The sequence below is a fragment of the Amia ocellicauda genome, chromosome 14, assembly GCF_036373705.1.
Source record: "Amia ocellicauda isolate fAmiCal2 chromosome 14, fAmiCal2.hap1, whole genome shotgun sequence".
NCBI classification, from domain to species: domain Eukaryota; kingdom Metazoa; phylum Chordata; class Actinopteri; order Amiiformes; family Amiidae; genus Amia; species Amia ocellicauda.
In genome coordinates, this window is record NC_089863.1 from 26,793,650 (window position 1) to 26,812,361 (window position 18,712).

General features: G+C 41.4%; 1 protein-coding gene across 4 annotated transcripts in view; it reads right to left on the reverse strand.

The window, feature by feature from the left end:
- LOC136767576 (NLR family CARD domain-containing protein 3) overlaps positions 1-18,712 on the reverse strand; it is a 152,182-nt gene that overhangs the window by 118,165 nt on the left and 15,305 nt on the right. For 3 of the 4 annotated variants that reach the window (XM_066721454.1, XM_066721455.1, XM_066721456.1), the window contains 8 exons: positions 17,484-17,570; positions 12,740-12,826; positions 7,996-8,082; positions 7,116-7,202; positions 4,971-5,084; positions 4,091-4,177; positions 1,946-2,059; positions 1,066-1,152 (listed from right to left, as the gene is read on the reverse strand). In XM_066721454.1, coding sequence (XP_066577551.1) covers positions 1,066-1,152; positions 1,946-2,059; positions 4,091-4,177; positions 4,971-5,084; positions 7,116-7,202; positions 7,996-8,082; positions 12,740-12,826; positions 17,484-17,570 — 750 coding nt within the window. The remainder of the gene's footprint in view (positions 1-1,065; positions 1,153-1,945; positions 2,060-4,090; positions 4,178-4,970; positions 5,085-7,115; positions 7,203-7,995; positions 8,083-12,739; positions 12,827-17,483; positions 17,571-18,712) is intronic. The other variant, XM_066721457.1, reaches the window with a different exon arrangement.

Here is an 18,712-nt window from a genome sequence, read left to right on the forward strand (position 1 = left end):
AATTGTACACACTACATGTGTTCATACAGAAAGATTTTGGTTTTAAACTTTACCCATTGCAAAACATTGCAATATGAGCTAATTACTATTAAGTTGTATAATGTACTGTATTTTTTTTAATATGTGCACACGAAAATAAATTAAACAATACATACTAAAGCCAAATCCTAATATAATCCTTTTTGGGAAGAATATGTGCCTCGCTTCATTCAGCTTCATACTCTGCAGCAGACTCCCATTAGCAGACTGGAGCTGCACTTGCTCTCCAGACTACAGATTATTGGGGATATGGGGGGGGGGTTGGGAGGGAGGTTGGCAGTGGATGCAGGTGGCGGGTTGGTGGGATGGTTCTATCTGTCCATAGTTTATACATTTTTCTGTATTGTGGTTTGTTTTGTTGGCATGTTTGCTTAATAACTTAATTACAACAAAAAAATAAACATAAATATTGGTTAATACAAATGCAATTTAGCCCCTGTATAAACTTTAATATCCCTAATTTATCATTGGCACCCTTTGGCACTTAGCAAAGTATACAAACCAGACTTTGGGCACTCCATTCAGAAAAGGTTCGCCATCCCTGCCCTAGGGCCTACGTCACTACTTGGTTGGTAATATGGCATATAATAATATGGCATCTGAGCAGATTTAGGCTTGCAATTACAAAGGGTATGAATACCTTTTTTATGTGATATTTGACTGTAAATTGAAGAAAGCTTTTGCAATTTTTCTTTTGATGTGACTAGTTAATATCACACTCTCTGTACGGTCCCACAGTACGGTAGAGACTTTTAAAAGAAAGAGCATCGTGATTCTAAGCAACTCAGGGATGTGATTATAGAGGAGCACAAATCTGAAGAAGTGTACAATATCAGTTCACACAAGTCCATTTCAAAGGCATTGAACATCCCTTTGTAGATCAGTTCATCTATTTCAAATTCTGAATCTGAAACAATAAAATGTGTAAAGCGTGTTGGGGGCTGAATACTTTTTCAAGGCCCTGTAGATGCTCATCAGACTGACAGGTTATACACTCAGAGGCTGCTGCCCCGGATCTCCTCTCACCTCTTGGTCTCGGGGCGCACAGCTCCATCCTGAGCCTCAGGCTCCACAGAGAGACTCATCTCAGAGTCCAGATCCGGCCCAGTGGACCTGAACACACAGCACAGACACAGACACACTGATCACACAGCACCAGCACAGCACTGCTCCTGTCTAACACACTGCATCGTACAAGATTCATCAAATGTATCCTAGATTATGACTGACTAATGTTTCCTTCTTCTTTTGTGGTCTGTTTTAAGAAATGTTTGAAACCCAGTGGGAAGAGCAGAACATATCATTTAATTAACTAAGCACCGCACATGAAACGTTGAATATCGACACACTATTGCTTTGTTAAAACAAAGCCTACGTTTATGTCACAGACGTGACTATTTATTCACGGGTTTCGTTACGTTTGTATAATTATCATGGTTATATTTGTATTTTGTTCACCTGTATTGCTGTTATATCACGGATTGATTTATTCATTTTTCTTGCATATTATTTTATGTTCATTAATTGTTGTAACTTTGTTTCACTGTTTTGTTACAAGATGTATTTCTTTCTAATCAGTTGAATTAGACGCGCACCTGTTGCGCGCTGCCCTCCCATTTCAACAAGATTGATTTTAAATCATATCACCAATCAAGACAAGAACAGTGTAGTGCTGGAGATTTATATATCAGGTCACTGTTAAAAAAGGGGACATTGTCAGAGCATCATGAGTACCACTCTTTCACAAAGTGCCACAGGATCATCAGTGACAACACTGTTATTCTGAGTCTTTTATACAAATCCTGAAGCCACACACACAACAACAATGCAACACGAGGCACCCAGAACACACTCCCATTGCTCAGCGCTGGTAGATATGGATGTACAATATAAACTGTAACCTCACCTTGGGTCGGGGGGGAAGGGGTCTTCTCTGAAGTGAACTGGATTGTGCATTGAGTCCTCACTCCTCATGGACAGACAGCTGGGCACCGGTGACTCTGCTCTCTGCAGTGGGACCCTGTGAACACACATGGACACAGGCCTTCATTTAACCTCTGTCTACACAGCAATGCAGAGCCTCAATAATACAGCAAGCCCACCGTGATGACAATGTGAAGCACTGCTGCTGTAAACCAGCCTGACCACTTCAATCTGGCACTTAAAGCACAACATTGGGCTCTGCTGACACTCTCACATCATTACAGACATACAGGACCATTTACATTTCTGATATGGCTTAAAAAAGCTGAACAACAGCTTACCTAGGAATACATTCTCATTTAACTAAATACACAGCAAACTAAAGCAGTTTTAAGACTAGTTTTTAATCGATCCATATAAAAGAAATACACTTGATAATCGAGTTTAAATTCAATTGAATATTCAAAGACCTAAATATTTGAGAGTTGCAATTTTATACAAGGAAGGCAAATCCAGGGATGTTTTAGTTTGTTCAGTTTTGACACAACTCATCCCAAAAGCCTGAAGGAGCACATGCTGGCATTTGACATCCACCATTATTTGGCAAGTTTAAAATTGTAAAAGTTGTCGACTTTTTAAAGTGACCGATTGTTCGAGGGGGTCCGGGGGCATGGTCCCCCGTGAGATTTTTTTTGTACAACAGCTGTCAGAAGGTCACCTGGTGACCAAAACAAACTCCAGGCTCATACAAAACTGCTTCACCCAATAATAATAATAATAATTATAATAATCATATATAATATATATATTTTTACTTGATTAGAAAAACTGCACAATGAATCCAAATTGTCCATCAGAAATCCGCCCGGCTGTAAAATCGCACCTGCAGCCTTTACTCGGTGAAATACAAGGCCATGCATCAATGGATTATATTTATTTCAAAATACACTGGATCCCTGATCGCAGGGGGTGCAGCCTCTTCTCAGTGGGGGGCTGAGGCTTGACATTATATTGAGGGTCTTCTCTTTACACCTTGTTGGCACACATATGTATTTATTTATTTAATTGTACACACTACATGTGTTCATACAGAAAGATTTTGGTTTTAAACTTTACCCATTGCAAAACATTGCAATATGAGCTAATTACTATTAAGTTGTATAATGTACTGTATTTTTGTTAATATGTGCACACGAAAATAAATTAAACAATACATACTAAAGCCAAATCCTAATATAATCCTTTTTGGGAAGAATATGTGCCTCGCTTCATTCAGCTTCATACTCTGCAGCAGACTCCCATTAGCAGACTGGAGCTGCACTTGCTCTCCAGACTACAGATTATTGGGGATATGGGGGGGGGGTTGGGAGGGAGGTTGGCAGTGGATGCAGGTGGCGGGTTGGTGGGATGGTTCTATCTGTCCATAGTTTATACATTTTTCTGTATTGTGGTTTGTTTTGTTGGCATGTTTGCTTAATAACTTAATTACAACAAAAAAATAAACATAAATATTGGTTAATACAAATGCAATTTAGCCCCTGTATAAACTTTAATATCCCTAATTTATCATTGGCACCCTTTGGCACTTAGCAAAGTATACAAACCAGACTTTGGGCACTCCATTCAGAAAAGGTTCGCCATCCCTGCCCTAGGGCCTACGTCACTACTTGGTTGGTAATATGGCATATAATAATATGGCATCTGAGCAGATTTAGGCTTGCAATTACAAAGGGTATGAATACCTTTTTTATGTGATATTTGACTGTAAATTGAAGAAAGCTTTTGCAATTTTTCTTTTGATGTGACTAGTTAATATCACACTCTCTGTACGGTCCCACAGTACGGTAGAGACTTTTAAAAGAAAGAGCATCGTGATTCTAAGCAACTCAGGGATGTGATTATAGAGGAGCACAAATCTGAAGAAGTGTACAATATCAGTTCACACAAGTCCATTTCAAAGGCATTGAACATCCCTTTGTAGATCAGTTCATCTATTTCAAATTCTGAATCTGAAACAATAAAATGTGTAAAGCGTGTTGGGGGCTGAATACTTTTTCAAGGCCCTGTAGATGCTCATCAGACTGACAGGTTATACACTCAGAGGCTGCTGCCCCGGATCTCCTCTCACCTCTTGGTCTTGGGGCGCACAGCTCCATCCTGAGCCTCAGGCTCCACAGAGAGACTCATCTCAGAGTCCAGATCCGGCCCAGTGGACCTGAACACACAGCACAGACACAGACACACTGATCACACAGCACCAGCACAGCACTGCTCCTGTCTAACACACTGCATCGTACAAGATTCATCAAAAGTATCCTAGATTATGACTGACTAATGTTTCCTTCTTCTTTTGTGGTCTGTTTTAAGAAATGTTTGAAACCCAGTGGGAAGAGCAGAACATATCATTTAATTAACTAAGCACCGCACATGAAACGTTGAATATCGACACACTATTGCTTTGTTAAAACAAAGCCTACGTTTATGTCACAGACGTGACTATTTATTCACGGGTTTCGTTACGTTTGTATAATTATCATGGTTATATTTGTATTTTGTTCACCTGTATTGCTGTTATATCACGGATTGATTTATTCATTTTTCTTGCATATTATTTTATGTTCATTAATTGTTGTAACTTTGTTTCACTGTTTTGTTACAAGATGTATTTCTTTCTAATCAGTTGAATTAGACGCGCACCTGTTGCGCGCTGCCCTCCCATTTCAACAAGATTGATTTTAAATCATATCACCAATCAAGACAAGAACAGTGTAGTGCTGGAGATTTATATATCAGGTCACTGTTAAAAAAGGGGACATTGTCAGAGCATCATGAGTACCACTCTTTCACAAAGTGCCACAGGATCATCAGTGACAACACTGTTATTCTGAGTCTTTTATACAAATCCTGAAGCCACACACACAACAACAATGCAACACGAGGCACCCAGAACACACTCCCATTGCTCAGCGCTGGTAGATATGGATGTACAATATAAACTGTAACCTCACCTTGGGTCGGGGGGGAAGGGGTCTTCTCTGAAGTGAACTGGATTGTGCATTGAGTCCTCACTCCTCATGGACAGACAGCTGGGCACCGGTGACTCTGCTCTCTGCAGTGGGACCCTGTGAACACACATGGACACAGGCCTTCATTTAACCTCTGTCTACACAGCAATGCAGAGCCTCAATAATACAGCAAGCCCACCGTGATGACAATGTGAAGCACTGCTGCTGTAAACCAGCCTGACCACTTCAATCTGGCACTTAAAGCACAACATTGGGCTCTGCTGACACTCTCACATCATTACAGACATACAGGACCATTTACATTTCTGATATGGCTTAAAAAAGCTGAACAACAGCTTACCTAGGAATACATTCTCATTTAACTAAATACACAGCAAATTAAAGCAGTTTTAAGACTAGTTTTTAATCGATCCATATAAAAGAAATACACTTGATAATCGAGTTTAAATTCAATTGAATATTCAAAGACCTAAATATTTGAGAGTTGCAATTTTATACAAGGAAGGCAAATCCAGGGATGTTTTAGTTTGTTCAGTTTTGACACAACTCATCCCAAAAGCCTGAAGGAGCACATGCTGGCATTTGACATCCACCATTATTTGGCAAGTTTAAAATTGTAAAAGTTGTCGACTTTTTAAAGTGACCGATTGTTCGAGGGGGTCCGGGGGCATGGTCCCCCGTGAGATTTTTTTTGTACAACAGCTGTCAGAAGGTCACCTGGTGACCAAAACAAACTCCAGGCTCATACAAAACTGCTTCACCCAATAATAATAATAATAATTATAATAATCATATATAATATATATATTTTTACTTGATTAGAAAAACTGCACAATGAATCCAAATTGTCCATCAGAAATCCGCCCGGCTGTAAAATCGCACCTGCAGCCTTTACTCGGTGAAATACAAGGCCATGCATCAATGGATTATATTTATTTCAAAATACACTGGATCCCTGATCGCAGGGGGTGCAGCCTCTTCTCAGTGGGGGGCTGAGGCTTGACATTATATTGAGGGTCTTCTCTTTACACCTTGTTGGCACACATATGTATTTATTTATTTAATTGTACACACTACATGTGTTCATACAGAAAGATTTTGGTTTTAAACTTTACCCATTGCAAAACATTGCAATATGAGCTAATTACTATTAAGTTGTATAATGTACTGTATTTTTTTTAATATGTGCACACGAAAATAAATTAAACAATACATACTAAAGCCAAATCCTAATATAATCCTTTTTGGGAAGAATATGTGCCTCGCTTCATTCAGCTTCATACTCTGCAGCAGACTCCCATTAGCAGACTGGAGCTGCACTTGCTCTCCAGACTACAGATTATTGGGGATATGGGGGGGGGGTTGGGAGGGAGGTTGGCAGTGGATGCAGGTGGCGGGTTGGTGGGATGGTTCTATCTGTCCATAGTTTATACATTTTTCTGTATTGTGGTTTGTTTTGTTGGCATGTTTGCTTAATAACTTAATTACAACAAAAAAATAAACATAAATATTGGTTAATACAAATGCAATTTAGCCCCTGTATAAACTTTAATATCCCTAATTTATCATTGGCACCCTTTGGCACTTAGCAAAGTATACAAACCAGACTTTGGGCACTCCATTCAGAAAAGGTTCGCCATCCCTGCCCTAGGGCCTAGGTCACTACTTGGTTGGTAATATGGCATATAATAATATGGCATCTGAGCAGATTTAGGCTTGCAATTACAAAGGGTATGAATACCTTTTTTATGTGATATTTGACTGTAAATTGAAGAAAGCTTTTGCAATTTTTCTTTTGATGTGACTAGTTAATATCACACTCTCTGTACGGTCCCACAGTACGGTAGAGACTTTTAAAAGAAAGAGCATCGTGATTCTAAGCAACTCAGGGATGTGATTATAGAGGAGCACAAATCTGAAGAAGTGTACAATATCAGTTCACACAAGTCCATTTCAAAGGCATTGAACATCCCTTTGTAGATCAGTTCATCTATTTCAAATTCTGAATCTGAAACAATAAAATGTGTAAAGCGTGTTGGGGGCTGAATACTTTTTCAAGGCCCTGTAGATGCTCATCAGACTGACAGGTTATACACTCAGAGGCTGCTGCCCCGGATCTCCTCTCACCTCTTGGTCTTGGGGCGCACAGCTCCATCCTGAGCCTCAGGCTCCACAGAGAGACTCATCTCAGAGTCCAGATCCGGCCCAGTGGACCTGAACACACAGCACAGACACAGACACACTGATCACACAGCACCAGCACAGCACTGCTCCTGTCTAACACACTGCATCGTACAAGATTCATCAAATGTATCCTAGATTATGACTGACTAATGTTTCCTTCTTCTTTTGTGGTCTGTTTTAAGAAATGTTTGAAACCCAGTGGGAAGAGCAGAACATATCATTTAATTAACTAAGCACCGCACATGAAACGTTGAATATCGACACACTATTGCTTTGTTAAAACAAAGCCTACGTTTATGTCACAGACGTGACTATTTATTCACGGGTTTCGTTACGTTTGTATAATTATCATGGTTATATTTGTATTTTGTTCACCTGTATTGCTGTTATATCACGGATTGATTTATTCATTTTTCTTGCATATTATTTTATGTTCATTAATTGTTGTAACTTTGTTTCACTGTTTTGTTACAAGATGTATTTCTTTCTAATCAGTTGAATTAGACGCGCACCTGTTGCGCGCTGCCCTCCCATTTCAACAAGATTGATTTTAAATCATATCACCAATCAAGACAAGAACAGTGTAGTGCTGGAGATTTATATATCAGGTCACTGTTAAAAAAGGGGACATTGTCAGAGCATCATGAGTACCACTCTTTCACAAAGTGCCACAGGATCATCAGTGACAACACTGTTATTCTGAGTCTTTTATACAAATCCTGAAGCCACACACAGAGCAACAATGCAACACGAGGCACCCAGAACACACTCCCATTGCTCAGCACTGGTAGATATGGATGTACAATATAAACTGTAACCTCACCTTGGGTCGGGGGGGAAGGGGTCTTCTCTGAAGTGAACTGGATTGTGCATTGAGTCCTCACTCCTCATGGACAGACAGCTGGGCACCCTGTGAACACACATGGACACAGGCCTTCATTTAACCTCTGTCTACACAGCAATGCAGAGCCTCAATAATACAGCAAGCCCACCGTGATGACAATGTGAAGCACTGCTGCTGTAAACCAGCCTGACCACTTCAATCTGGCACTTAAAGCACAACATTGGGCTCTGCTGACACTCTCACATCATTACAGACATACAGGACCATTTACATTTCTGATATGGCTTAAAAAAGCTGAACAACAGCTTACCTAGGAATACATTCTCATTTAACTAAATACACAGCAAATTAAAGCAGTTTTAAGGCTATTTTTTAATCTGTCCATATAAATAAAACACAGACTTACATCATGATCAATCTGGTGTTTTTGAAAAAGAAAGGTTGTGTTATTATACATGCACATGTGACGGGGCTCACAGTACAGAAATGAGTCTGTTACAGTCATGACATCCTCTCCAGGCCTAATAGGGCATTCAACCCCCATGGCAGAGGGGGGTTTTGGCACAGCTGACCTGTAGCTTTTTTGGGACTGGCTGTGTGGATGAGACACTCAGCAGTGTCCCGGGATGCCTGTTTCAGTCCAAGAGGGAGTCTGACTGCACACACAACACACATTACATTTAAATTTCTCCCTTCAAATCCCATGTTTCTGCCATCCTCCTCTTCTGAAATCCAGCACTAGTGTTTAGATGTCACACAGACATAACCACACACCCGTAGGTCAAATACTCTAATGTCTATGTCAGGGGTTTTCAGGGTGGAGTTCCACCTGCCCTGCGGGTTTTTGTTCCAACCAAGGTCTTAATTGCTTAATTGAATCCTTAATTGACCTAAAAAAGCAATAAAGCATTCAATTAAGTAATTAAGACCTAGGCTGGAACAAAAACTAACAGAGCAGGGGGTACTCCAGGACTGGTTTGAAAACCCCCGGTCCATGTGGATTAGAAGTTTTAAGGGGATTTCACACCGGACACCTCCTTGTGTGCCTGTGGCAGGGCAGGGGTTAATGGTCCCTCCCTGCCTGCTCATGGACTGCAGGTGGTTGGGGTTGATTGACACTAATTGATCGATCAATCCCAGCCACCTGCTATAAAAGCAGGCCTCAGCTGCAGAGTAGGAGACAGAGCTTGGGGGAGCAAGCAAGGTTTGTTTGTGCGTGCATGTGGTTTTAGTTTGGGTCTTGTTATTGTTGCTCAGTGAAGACCAGAGGGGTGTACTACGAAGCGAGATTAACCTACTCAGATTTAACTCGGGTTTATCAAGGAAAGTCAGGGTTGACGAACTCTGATTGCCTAAACTGGTGTTAAACGGTACTGCGATGGTGATTTAAGATGTCGCTTAGTTGATTCGGTGTTAACTTAACTGGAGTTTGTGCGCATTCACGTAAAAGGGGCGTGTTGGGAAGCGCAGGCTGAGTTTCTGCATAATGGCTCATGCTCTGTATTTTTCCCCGGAATAATGCATGCTGATAATGTCAGGATTTGAGCAGTTTAAAGAAAGGTTAATGGCTAATTCTAACACATTGGCAGCCAACAAAGCCAGGGAGGCTTGTTGGCAGCGCATTGCCAAAAGAGTAAATTCGTAAGATCGGTATTCTTGTCCTTTGTTCTCTCTCCTGTCTTATGGACTCTTACTTGTAATGACTGAGATGTAAGGACACGTAAAATAGTGTATCTAAATATGTGCAAACAATTTTGAATTCAATTATAGCCTACACATGGGTTACATCTTTGAAATTGACCCGTTACTCACTGTTAATGAATTAAGATCTACTCCCTAAAGCACCCAGGCTGTAGGGCTCCCTGTATGAACTCAATGCTATTGTGTTCAGAATAACTTCATTCTAACAATCATTTGAGCTGCAACCTCAGTGGAAAGCGCAACTGGCAACAAGTCCAGATGAAATATAAAAATATTCTATCAAGTGGTGTGTATTAATACTTCTCATCAATAATACACAGTACAGATGTGGTGTGTAGCCTACACTTATAATAGCCTATCCATGTGTTCACAGCAAGCAGAAAAAAGGCCGACCTAGTGAAAACTGGAGGAGGGCCACCGCCTGCTACATTTTCACAGGCAGAGGAGTTGGCACTGGCGAACAATAGAGGAAGGCCCAGAATGGAGGGGGTCGAGGGGGGCAGTCAGTTCTGACCCTGGTGGCAGCTTGATGCCCACCCTTTATGTACAGGGTAATATCATACAATTATTTGGGAAATCACAACAATTTTATATGTAGTTCACATGCCTGTCTTGCCTTCACATGCCTGTACAGTTCAGCGGGATACTATTGATCTGCTCCAGCCAACAGCATGGCCCTCATCTGACTCTCGGGTAGAGGCAAGTGTGGAAATAATTGAGGAGTTTAGTGGATTTATCAATGCTGATATGTTGACACAATTTAATAGCTTTTCTCTTAAATTGTTTTTCAGGAGGACTTCGGTGAGGAGACCATGTCAGCCGTGTCTGACACACACATCCAGGTTGACCCATTCAATCACTTGTACTTTCATGTCTATTTAACGGTAACTAACATAGGCTAATACTAGGCTATGCATGGCAAATTGCATGAATCATGCACTAACCCAGGCCACCTAGCCTCCAGACTGGTCACCATTAAATGGTGATCGCATGTCACCTGACAAAGGAATTCAGGCCATTTTAACATGCTACCATTGTAAGAAAATCCCCACCTAATGTGTCTTTAATTGTTTTGAATATCAGTAGACGTTTTGAGGACAAATAATGCAGGCTAGCCTACATTTCAGATCAAATACGATCTGATCAAATACCTGAACGTTGATGCTGTGAAATGACTTCCTATTCACATAATCCCCCTCATGATCTCCCAGGGGCTCTAATGGGGATATGCGTACAGTCAATCGCACCAATCACCCTCGGCACTCCTATGAAAAAAATGTGTTCTGTATATAGGCCCAGCCTATGCATATTAAAAATAGACCAAGTACTGTTATATTGCGAATTACCTGCAATCGCATAAAAAGCCTCTTTGACCATTAGCACGCTTAAACGGCAAGGGAACATAACAAATGCATCCAGCAGTTTAGAGAGAGCAAGTGCCACCTTGCGAACATGCACGGCAGACAGTATTCCTGCTCAGATGTGCAGCATCACCGATGGGATACATGAAGTGTCCGCTGGCAAAATACTGCACAGCAAAACGCACTGTCTGTTCAACAGTGAGGGCATCACTCCGGCGAGTGGCATTGAGACGTCTGGCCCTAGAAGCCGGCAAAGACACTGAATTCCCTCAGATGAGAATCAATATCTTTCATAGAGAACATCATCGGGATGAGCTAGAGGAGTTGCACGGTCTCTAAACACCCTCGCCCTGCGGACTAAGCCTCTCACAACCCGTGCGCCGATGTCGATTGGGTCTTCCAAATGTCCCAGCATTTTTCCCGACAAGATTGAGGGCAGAGAGGCGGTGCTTATATAGGGTAACATCTAGATAACCACACAGATACCCTGCTCGGAGCAGTTTAGAGATGCCGCGTATATTGCCATGACAACATACATAAAACATAAAACTGATCCACCTTCCGTGGTGCGGGTTAAACGACCTCACAAAGTTACTCCTGAACTTACCTGGATAAGCCAGTTACCTCGCTTCGTAGTACACCCCTCAGGGCCCCGTTCCTCGTAGCTGGTTTAACTAATTCAGACTAATCAGACATTAGCTAGTGATGAGGAAACAAAGCTTTCTGAAGCAGTGAACCATTTGAAGCTCTTGTACCGAAAAAAGGGTCACTGCTTCAAACTGCTTGAGACATGCTCTCCATAGTGATCTGCTGGTGAGTACGTGGTATTGCAACTATGGATTTAGTCGAAAAGCAAGCCAATATACAAATGAACCCATCAGTATCTGTGATCTGGAGTTCAGTAAAGGTCATGTGAACATCATGTGTCGATGTGTACATGTCCACAAATATGTGTCATAAATCTTGCTTTGTCACCAAGGTGTATGTAACATTATGTAATAGTTTAGCTCTGTGATCATTATAGAGACTCAAGACCGGATGTTGTATAGAAGGCAGTCATATTTACGTGATGATTGTCGCAAGTCATACTAAGTAGCAAAGTCAAATGCGATTACCTATAAGTGTCGTCTACATTTCATATAGCGTAGATATAGTCAACATTGATATGAATTTTCTATTCATACATCTAGGGATGTGGTTGTGTAATGATCCAAGTGATGCAGATATAGAGTTAAGCCTACATTGTGTTTATATAAGATAAGCACACTAGAAGTATACTGCAGTACACACAACACATATTTACAGTATACTTCAGTACTCTTACGGTGGACTTTACTGAACTTTTATTTAATTAGGACTCGGGCACATTCATGGTGATATAATTGATTTTAAATCATATCACCAATCAAGACAAGAACAGTGTAGTGCTGGAGATTTATATATCAGGTCACTGTTAAAAAAGGGGACATTGTCAGAGCATCATGAGTACCACTCTTTCACAAAGTGCCACAGGATCATCAGTGACAACACTGTTATTCTGAGTCTTTTATACAAATCCTGAAGCCACACACAGAGCAACAATGCAACACGAGGCACCCAGAACACACTCCCATTGCTCAGCGCTGGTAGATATGGATGTACAATATAAACTGTAACCTCACCTTGGGTCGGGGGGGAAGGGGTCTTCTCTGAAGTGAACTGGATTGTGCATTGAGTCCTCACTCCTCATGGACAGACAGCTGGGCACCCTGTGAACACACATGGACACAGGCCTTCATTTAACCTCTGTCTACACAGCAATGCAGAGCCTCAATAATACAGCAAGCCCACCGTGATGACAATGTGAAGCACTGCTGCTGTAAACCAGCCTGACCACTTCAATCTGGCACTTAAAGCACAACATTGGGCTCTGCTGACACTCTCACATCATTACAGACATACAGGACCATTTACATTTCTGATATGGCTTAAAAAAGCTGAACAACAGCTTACCTAGGAATACATTCTCATTTAACTAAATACACAGCAAATTAAAGCAGTTTTAAGGCTATTTTTTAATCTGTCCATATAAATAAAACACAGACTTACATCATGATCAATCTGGTGTTTTTGAAAAAGAAAGGTTGTGTTATTATACATGCACATGTGACGGGGCTCACAGTACAGAGATGAGTCTGTTACAGTCATGACATCCTCTCCAGGCCTAATAGGGCATTCAACCCCCATGGCAGAGGGGGGTTTTGGCACAGCTGACCTGTAGCTTTTTTGGGACTGGCTGTGTGGATGAGACACTCAGCAGTGTCCCGGGATGCCTGTTTCAGTCCAAGAGGGAGTCTGACTGCACACACAACACACATTACATTTAAATTTCTCCCTTCAAATCCCATGTTTCTGCCATCCTCCTCTTCTGAAATCCAGCACTAGTGTTTAGATGTCACACAGACATAACCACACACCCGTAGGTCAAATACTCTAATGTCTATGTCAGGGGTTTTCAGGGTGGAGTTCCACCTGCCCTGCGGGTTTTTGTTCCAACCAAGGTCTTAATTGCTTAATTGAATCCTTAATTGACCTAAAAAAGCAATAAAGCATTCAATTAAGTAATTAAGACCTAGGCTGGAACAAAAACTAACAGAGCAGGGGGTACTCCAGGACTGGTTTGAAAACCCCCGGTCCATGTGGATTAGAAGTTTTAAGGGGATTTCACACCGGACACCTCCTTGTGTGCCTGTGGCAGGGCAGGGGTTAATGGTACCTCCCTGCCTGCTCATGGACTGCAGGTGGTTGGGGTTGATTGACACTAATTGATCGATCAATCCCAGCCACCTGCTATAAAAGCAGGCCTCAGCTGCAGAGTAGGAGACAGAGCTTGGGGGAGCAAGCAAGGTTTGTTTGTGCGTGCATGTGGTTTTAGTTTGGGTCTTGTTATTGTTGCTCAGTGAAGACCAGAGGGGTGTACTACGAAGCGAGATTAACCTACTCAGATTTAACTCGGGTTTATCAAGGAAAGTCAGGGTTGACGAACTCTGATTGCCTAAACTGGTGTTAAACGGTACTGCGATGGTGATTTAAGATGTCGCTTAGTTGATTCGGTGTTAACTTAACTGGAGTTTGTGCGCATTCACGTAAAAGGGGCGTGTTGGGAAGCACAGGCTGAGTTTCTGCATAATGGCTCGTGCTCTGTATTTTTCCCCGGAATAATGCATGCTGATAATGTCAGGATTTGAGCAGTTTAAAGAAAGGTTAATGGCTAATTCTAACACATTGGCAGCCAACAAAGCCAGGGAGGCTTGTTGGCAGCGCATTGCCAAAAGAGTAAATTCGTAAGATCGGTATTCTTGTCCTTTGTTCTCTCTCCTGTCTTATGGACTCTTACTTGTAATGACTGAGATGTAAGGACACGTAAAATAGTGTATCTAAATATGTGCAAACAATTTTGAATTCAATTATAGCCTACACATGGGTTACATCTTTGAAATTGACCCGTTACTCACTGTTAATGAATTAAGATCTACTCCCTAAAGCACCCAGGCTGTAGGGCTCCCTGTATGAACTCAATGCTATTGTGTTCAGAATAACTTCATTCTAACAATCATTTGAGCTGCAACCTCAGTGGAAAGCGCAACTGGCAACAAGTCCAGATGAAATATAAAAATATTCTATCAAGTGGTGTGTATTAATACTTCTCATCAATAATACACAGTACAGATGTGGTGTGTAGCCTACACTTATAATAGCCTATCCATGTGTTCACAGCAAGCAGAAAAAAGGCCGACCTAGTGAAAACTGGAGGAGGGCCACCGCCTGCTACATTTTCACAGGCAGAGGAGTTGGCACTGGCGAACAATAGAGGAAGGCCCAGAATGGAGGGGGTCGAGGGGGGCAGTCAGTTCTGACCCTGGTGGCAGCTTGATGCCCACCCTTTATGTACAGGGTAATATCATACAATTATTTGGGAAATCACAACAATTTTATATGTAGTTCACATGCCTGTCTTGCCTTCACATGCCTGTACAGTTCAGCGGGATACTATTGATCTGCTCCAGCCAACAGCATGGCCCTCATCTGACTCTCGGGTAGAGGCAAGTGTGGAAATAATTGAGGAGTTTAGTGGATTTATCAATGCTGATATGTTGACACAATTTAATAGCTTTTCTCTTAAATTGTTTTTCAGGAGGACTTCGGTGAGGAGACCATGTCAGCCGTGTCTGACACACACATCCAGGTTGACCCATTCAATCACTTGTACTTTCATGTCTATTTAACGGTAACTAACATAGGCTAATACTAGGCTATGCATGGCAAATTGCATGAATCATGCACTAACCCAGGCCACCTAGCCTCCAGACTGGTCACCATTAAATGGTGATCGCATGTCACCTGACAAAGGAATTCAGGCCATTTTAACATGCTACCATTGTAAGAAAATCCCCACCTAATGTGTCTTTAATTGTTTTGAATATCAGTAGACGTTTTGAGGACAAATAATGCAGGCTAGCCTACATTTCAGATCAAATACGATCTGATCAAATACCTGAACGTTGATGCTGTGAAATGACTTCCTATTCACATAATCCCCCTCATGATCTCCCAGGGGCTCTAATGGGGATATGCGTACAGTCAATCGCACCAATCACCCTCGGCACTCCTATGAAAAAAATGTGTTCTGTATATAGGCCCAGCCTATGCATATTAAAAATAGACCAAGTACTGTTATATTGCGAATTACCTGCAATCGCATAAAAAGCCTCTTTGACCATTAGCACGCTTAAACGGCAAGGGAACATAACAAATGCATCCAGCAGTTTAGAGAGAGCAAGTGCCACCTTGCGAACATGCACGGCAGACAGTATTCCTGCTCAGATGTGCAGCATCACCGATGGGATACATGAAGTGTCCGCTGGCAAAATACTGCACAGCAAAACGCACTGTCTGTTCAACAGTGAGGGCATCACTCCGGCGAGTGGCATTGAGACGTCTGGCCCTAGAAGCCGGCAAAGACACTGAATTCCCTCAGATGAGAATCAATATCTTTCATAGAGAACATCATCGGGATGAGCTAGAGGAGTTGCACGGTCTCTAAACACCCTCGCCCTGCGGACTAAGCCTCTCACAACCCGTGCGCCGATGTCGATTGGGTCTTCCAAATGTCCCAGCATTTTTCCCGACAAGATTGAGGGCAGAGAGGCGGTGCTTATATAGGGTAACATCTAGATAACCACACAGATACCCTGCTCGGAGCAGTTTAGAGATGCCGCGTATATTGCCATGACAACATACATAAAACATAAAACTGATCCACCTTCCGTGGTGCGGGTTAAACGACCTCACAAAGTTACTCCTGAACTTACCTGGATAAGCCAGTTACCTCGCTTCGTAGTACACCCCTCAGGGCCCCGTTCCTCATAGCTGGTTTAACTAATTCAGACTAATCAGACATTAGCTAGTGATGAGGAAACAAAGCTTTCTGAAGCAGTGAACCATTTGAAGCTCTTGTACCGAAAAAAGGGTCACTGCTTCAAACTGCTTGAGACATGCTCTCCATAGTGATCTGCTGGTGAGTACGTGGTATTGCAACTATGGATTTAGTCGAAAAGCAAGCCAATATACAAATGAACCCATCAGTATCTGTGATCTGGAGTTCAGTAAAGGTCATGTGAACATCATGTGTCGATGTGTACATGTCCACAAATATGTGTCATAAATCTTGCTTTGTCACCAAGGTGTATGTAACATTATGTAATAGTTTAGCTCTGTGATCATTATAGAGACTCAAGACCGGATGTTGTATAGAAGGCAGTCATATTTACGTGATGATTGTCGCAAGTCATACTAAGTAGCAAAGTCAAATGTGATTACCTATAAGTGTCGTCTACATTTCATATAGCGTAGATATAGTCAACATTGATATGAATTTTCTATTCATACATCTAGGGATGTGGTTGTGTAATGATCCAAGTGATGCAGATATAGAGTTAAGCCTACATTGTGTTTATATAAGATAAGCACACTAGAAGTATACTGCAGTACACACAACACATATTTACAGTATACTTCAGTACTCTTACGGTGGACTTTACTGAACTTTTATTTAATTAGGACTCGGGCACATTCATGGTGATATAATTGATTTTAAATCATATCACCAATCAAGACAAGAACAGTGTAGTGCTGGAGATTTATATATCAGGTCACTGTTAAAAAAGGGGACATTGTCAGAGCATCATGAGTACCATTCTTTCACAAAGTGCCACAGGATCATCAGTGACAACACTGTTATTCTGAGTCTTTTATACAAATCCTGAAGCCACACACACAACAACAATGCAACACGAGGCACCCAGAACACACTCCCATTGCTCAGCGCTGGTAGATATGGATGTACAATATAAACTGTAACCTCACCTTGGGTCGGGGGGGAAGGGGTCTTCTCTGAAGTGAACTGGATTGTGCATTGAGTCCTCACTCCTCATGGACAGACAGCTGGGCACCCTGTGAACACACATGGACACAGGCCTTCATTTAACCTCTGTCTACACAGCAATGCAGAGCCTCAATAATACAGCAAGCCCACCGTGATGACAATGTGAAGCACTGCTGCTGTAAACCAGCCTGACCACTTCAATCTGGCACTTAAAGCACAACATTGGGCTCTGCTGACACTCTCACATCATTACAGACATACAGGACCATTTACATTTCTGATATGGCTTAAAAAAGCTGAACAACAGCTTACCTAGGAATACATTCTCATTTAACTAAATACACAGCAAACTAAAGCAGTTTTAAGACTAGTTTTTAATCGATCCATATAAAAGAAATACACTTGATAATCGAGTTTAAATTCAATTGAATATTCAAAGACCTAAATATTTGAGAGTTGCAATTTTATACAAGGAAGGCAAATCCAGGGATGTTTTAGTTTGTTCAGTTTTGACACAACTCATCCCAAAAGCCTGAAGGAGCACATGCTGGCATTTGACATCCACCATTATTTGGCAAGTTTAAAATTGTAAAAGTTGTCGACTTTTTAAAGTGACCGATTGTTCGAGGGGGTCCGGGGGCATGGTCCCCCGTGAGATTTTTCTTGTACAACAGCTGTCAGAAGGTCACCTGGTGACCAAAACAAACTCCAGGCTCATACAAAACTGCTTCACCCAATAATAATAATTATAATTATAATAATAACATATAATATATATATTTTTACTTGATTAGAAAAACTGCACAATGAATCCAAATTGTCCATCAGAAATCCGCCCGGCTGTAAAATCGCACCTGCAGCCTTTACTCGGTGAAATACAAGGCCATGCATCAATGGATTATATTTATTTCAAAATACACTGGATCCCTGATCGCAGGGGGTGCAGCCTCTTCTCAGTGGGGGGCTGAGGCTTGACATTATATTGAGGGTCTTCTCTTTACACCTTGTTGGCACACATATGTATTTATTTATTTAATTGTACGCACTACATGTGTTCATACAGAAAGATTTTGGTTTTAAACTTTACCCATTGCAAAACATTGCAATATGAGCTAATTACTATTAAGTTGTATAATGTACTGTATTTTTTTTAATATGTGCACACGAAAATAAATTAAACAATACATACTAAAGCCAAATCCTAATATAA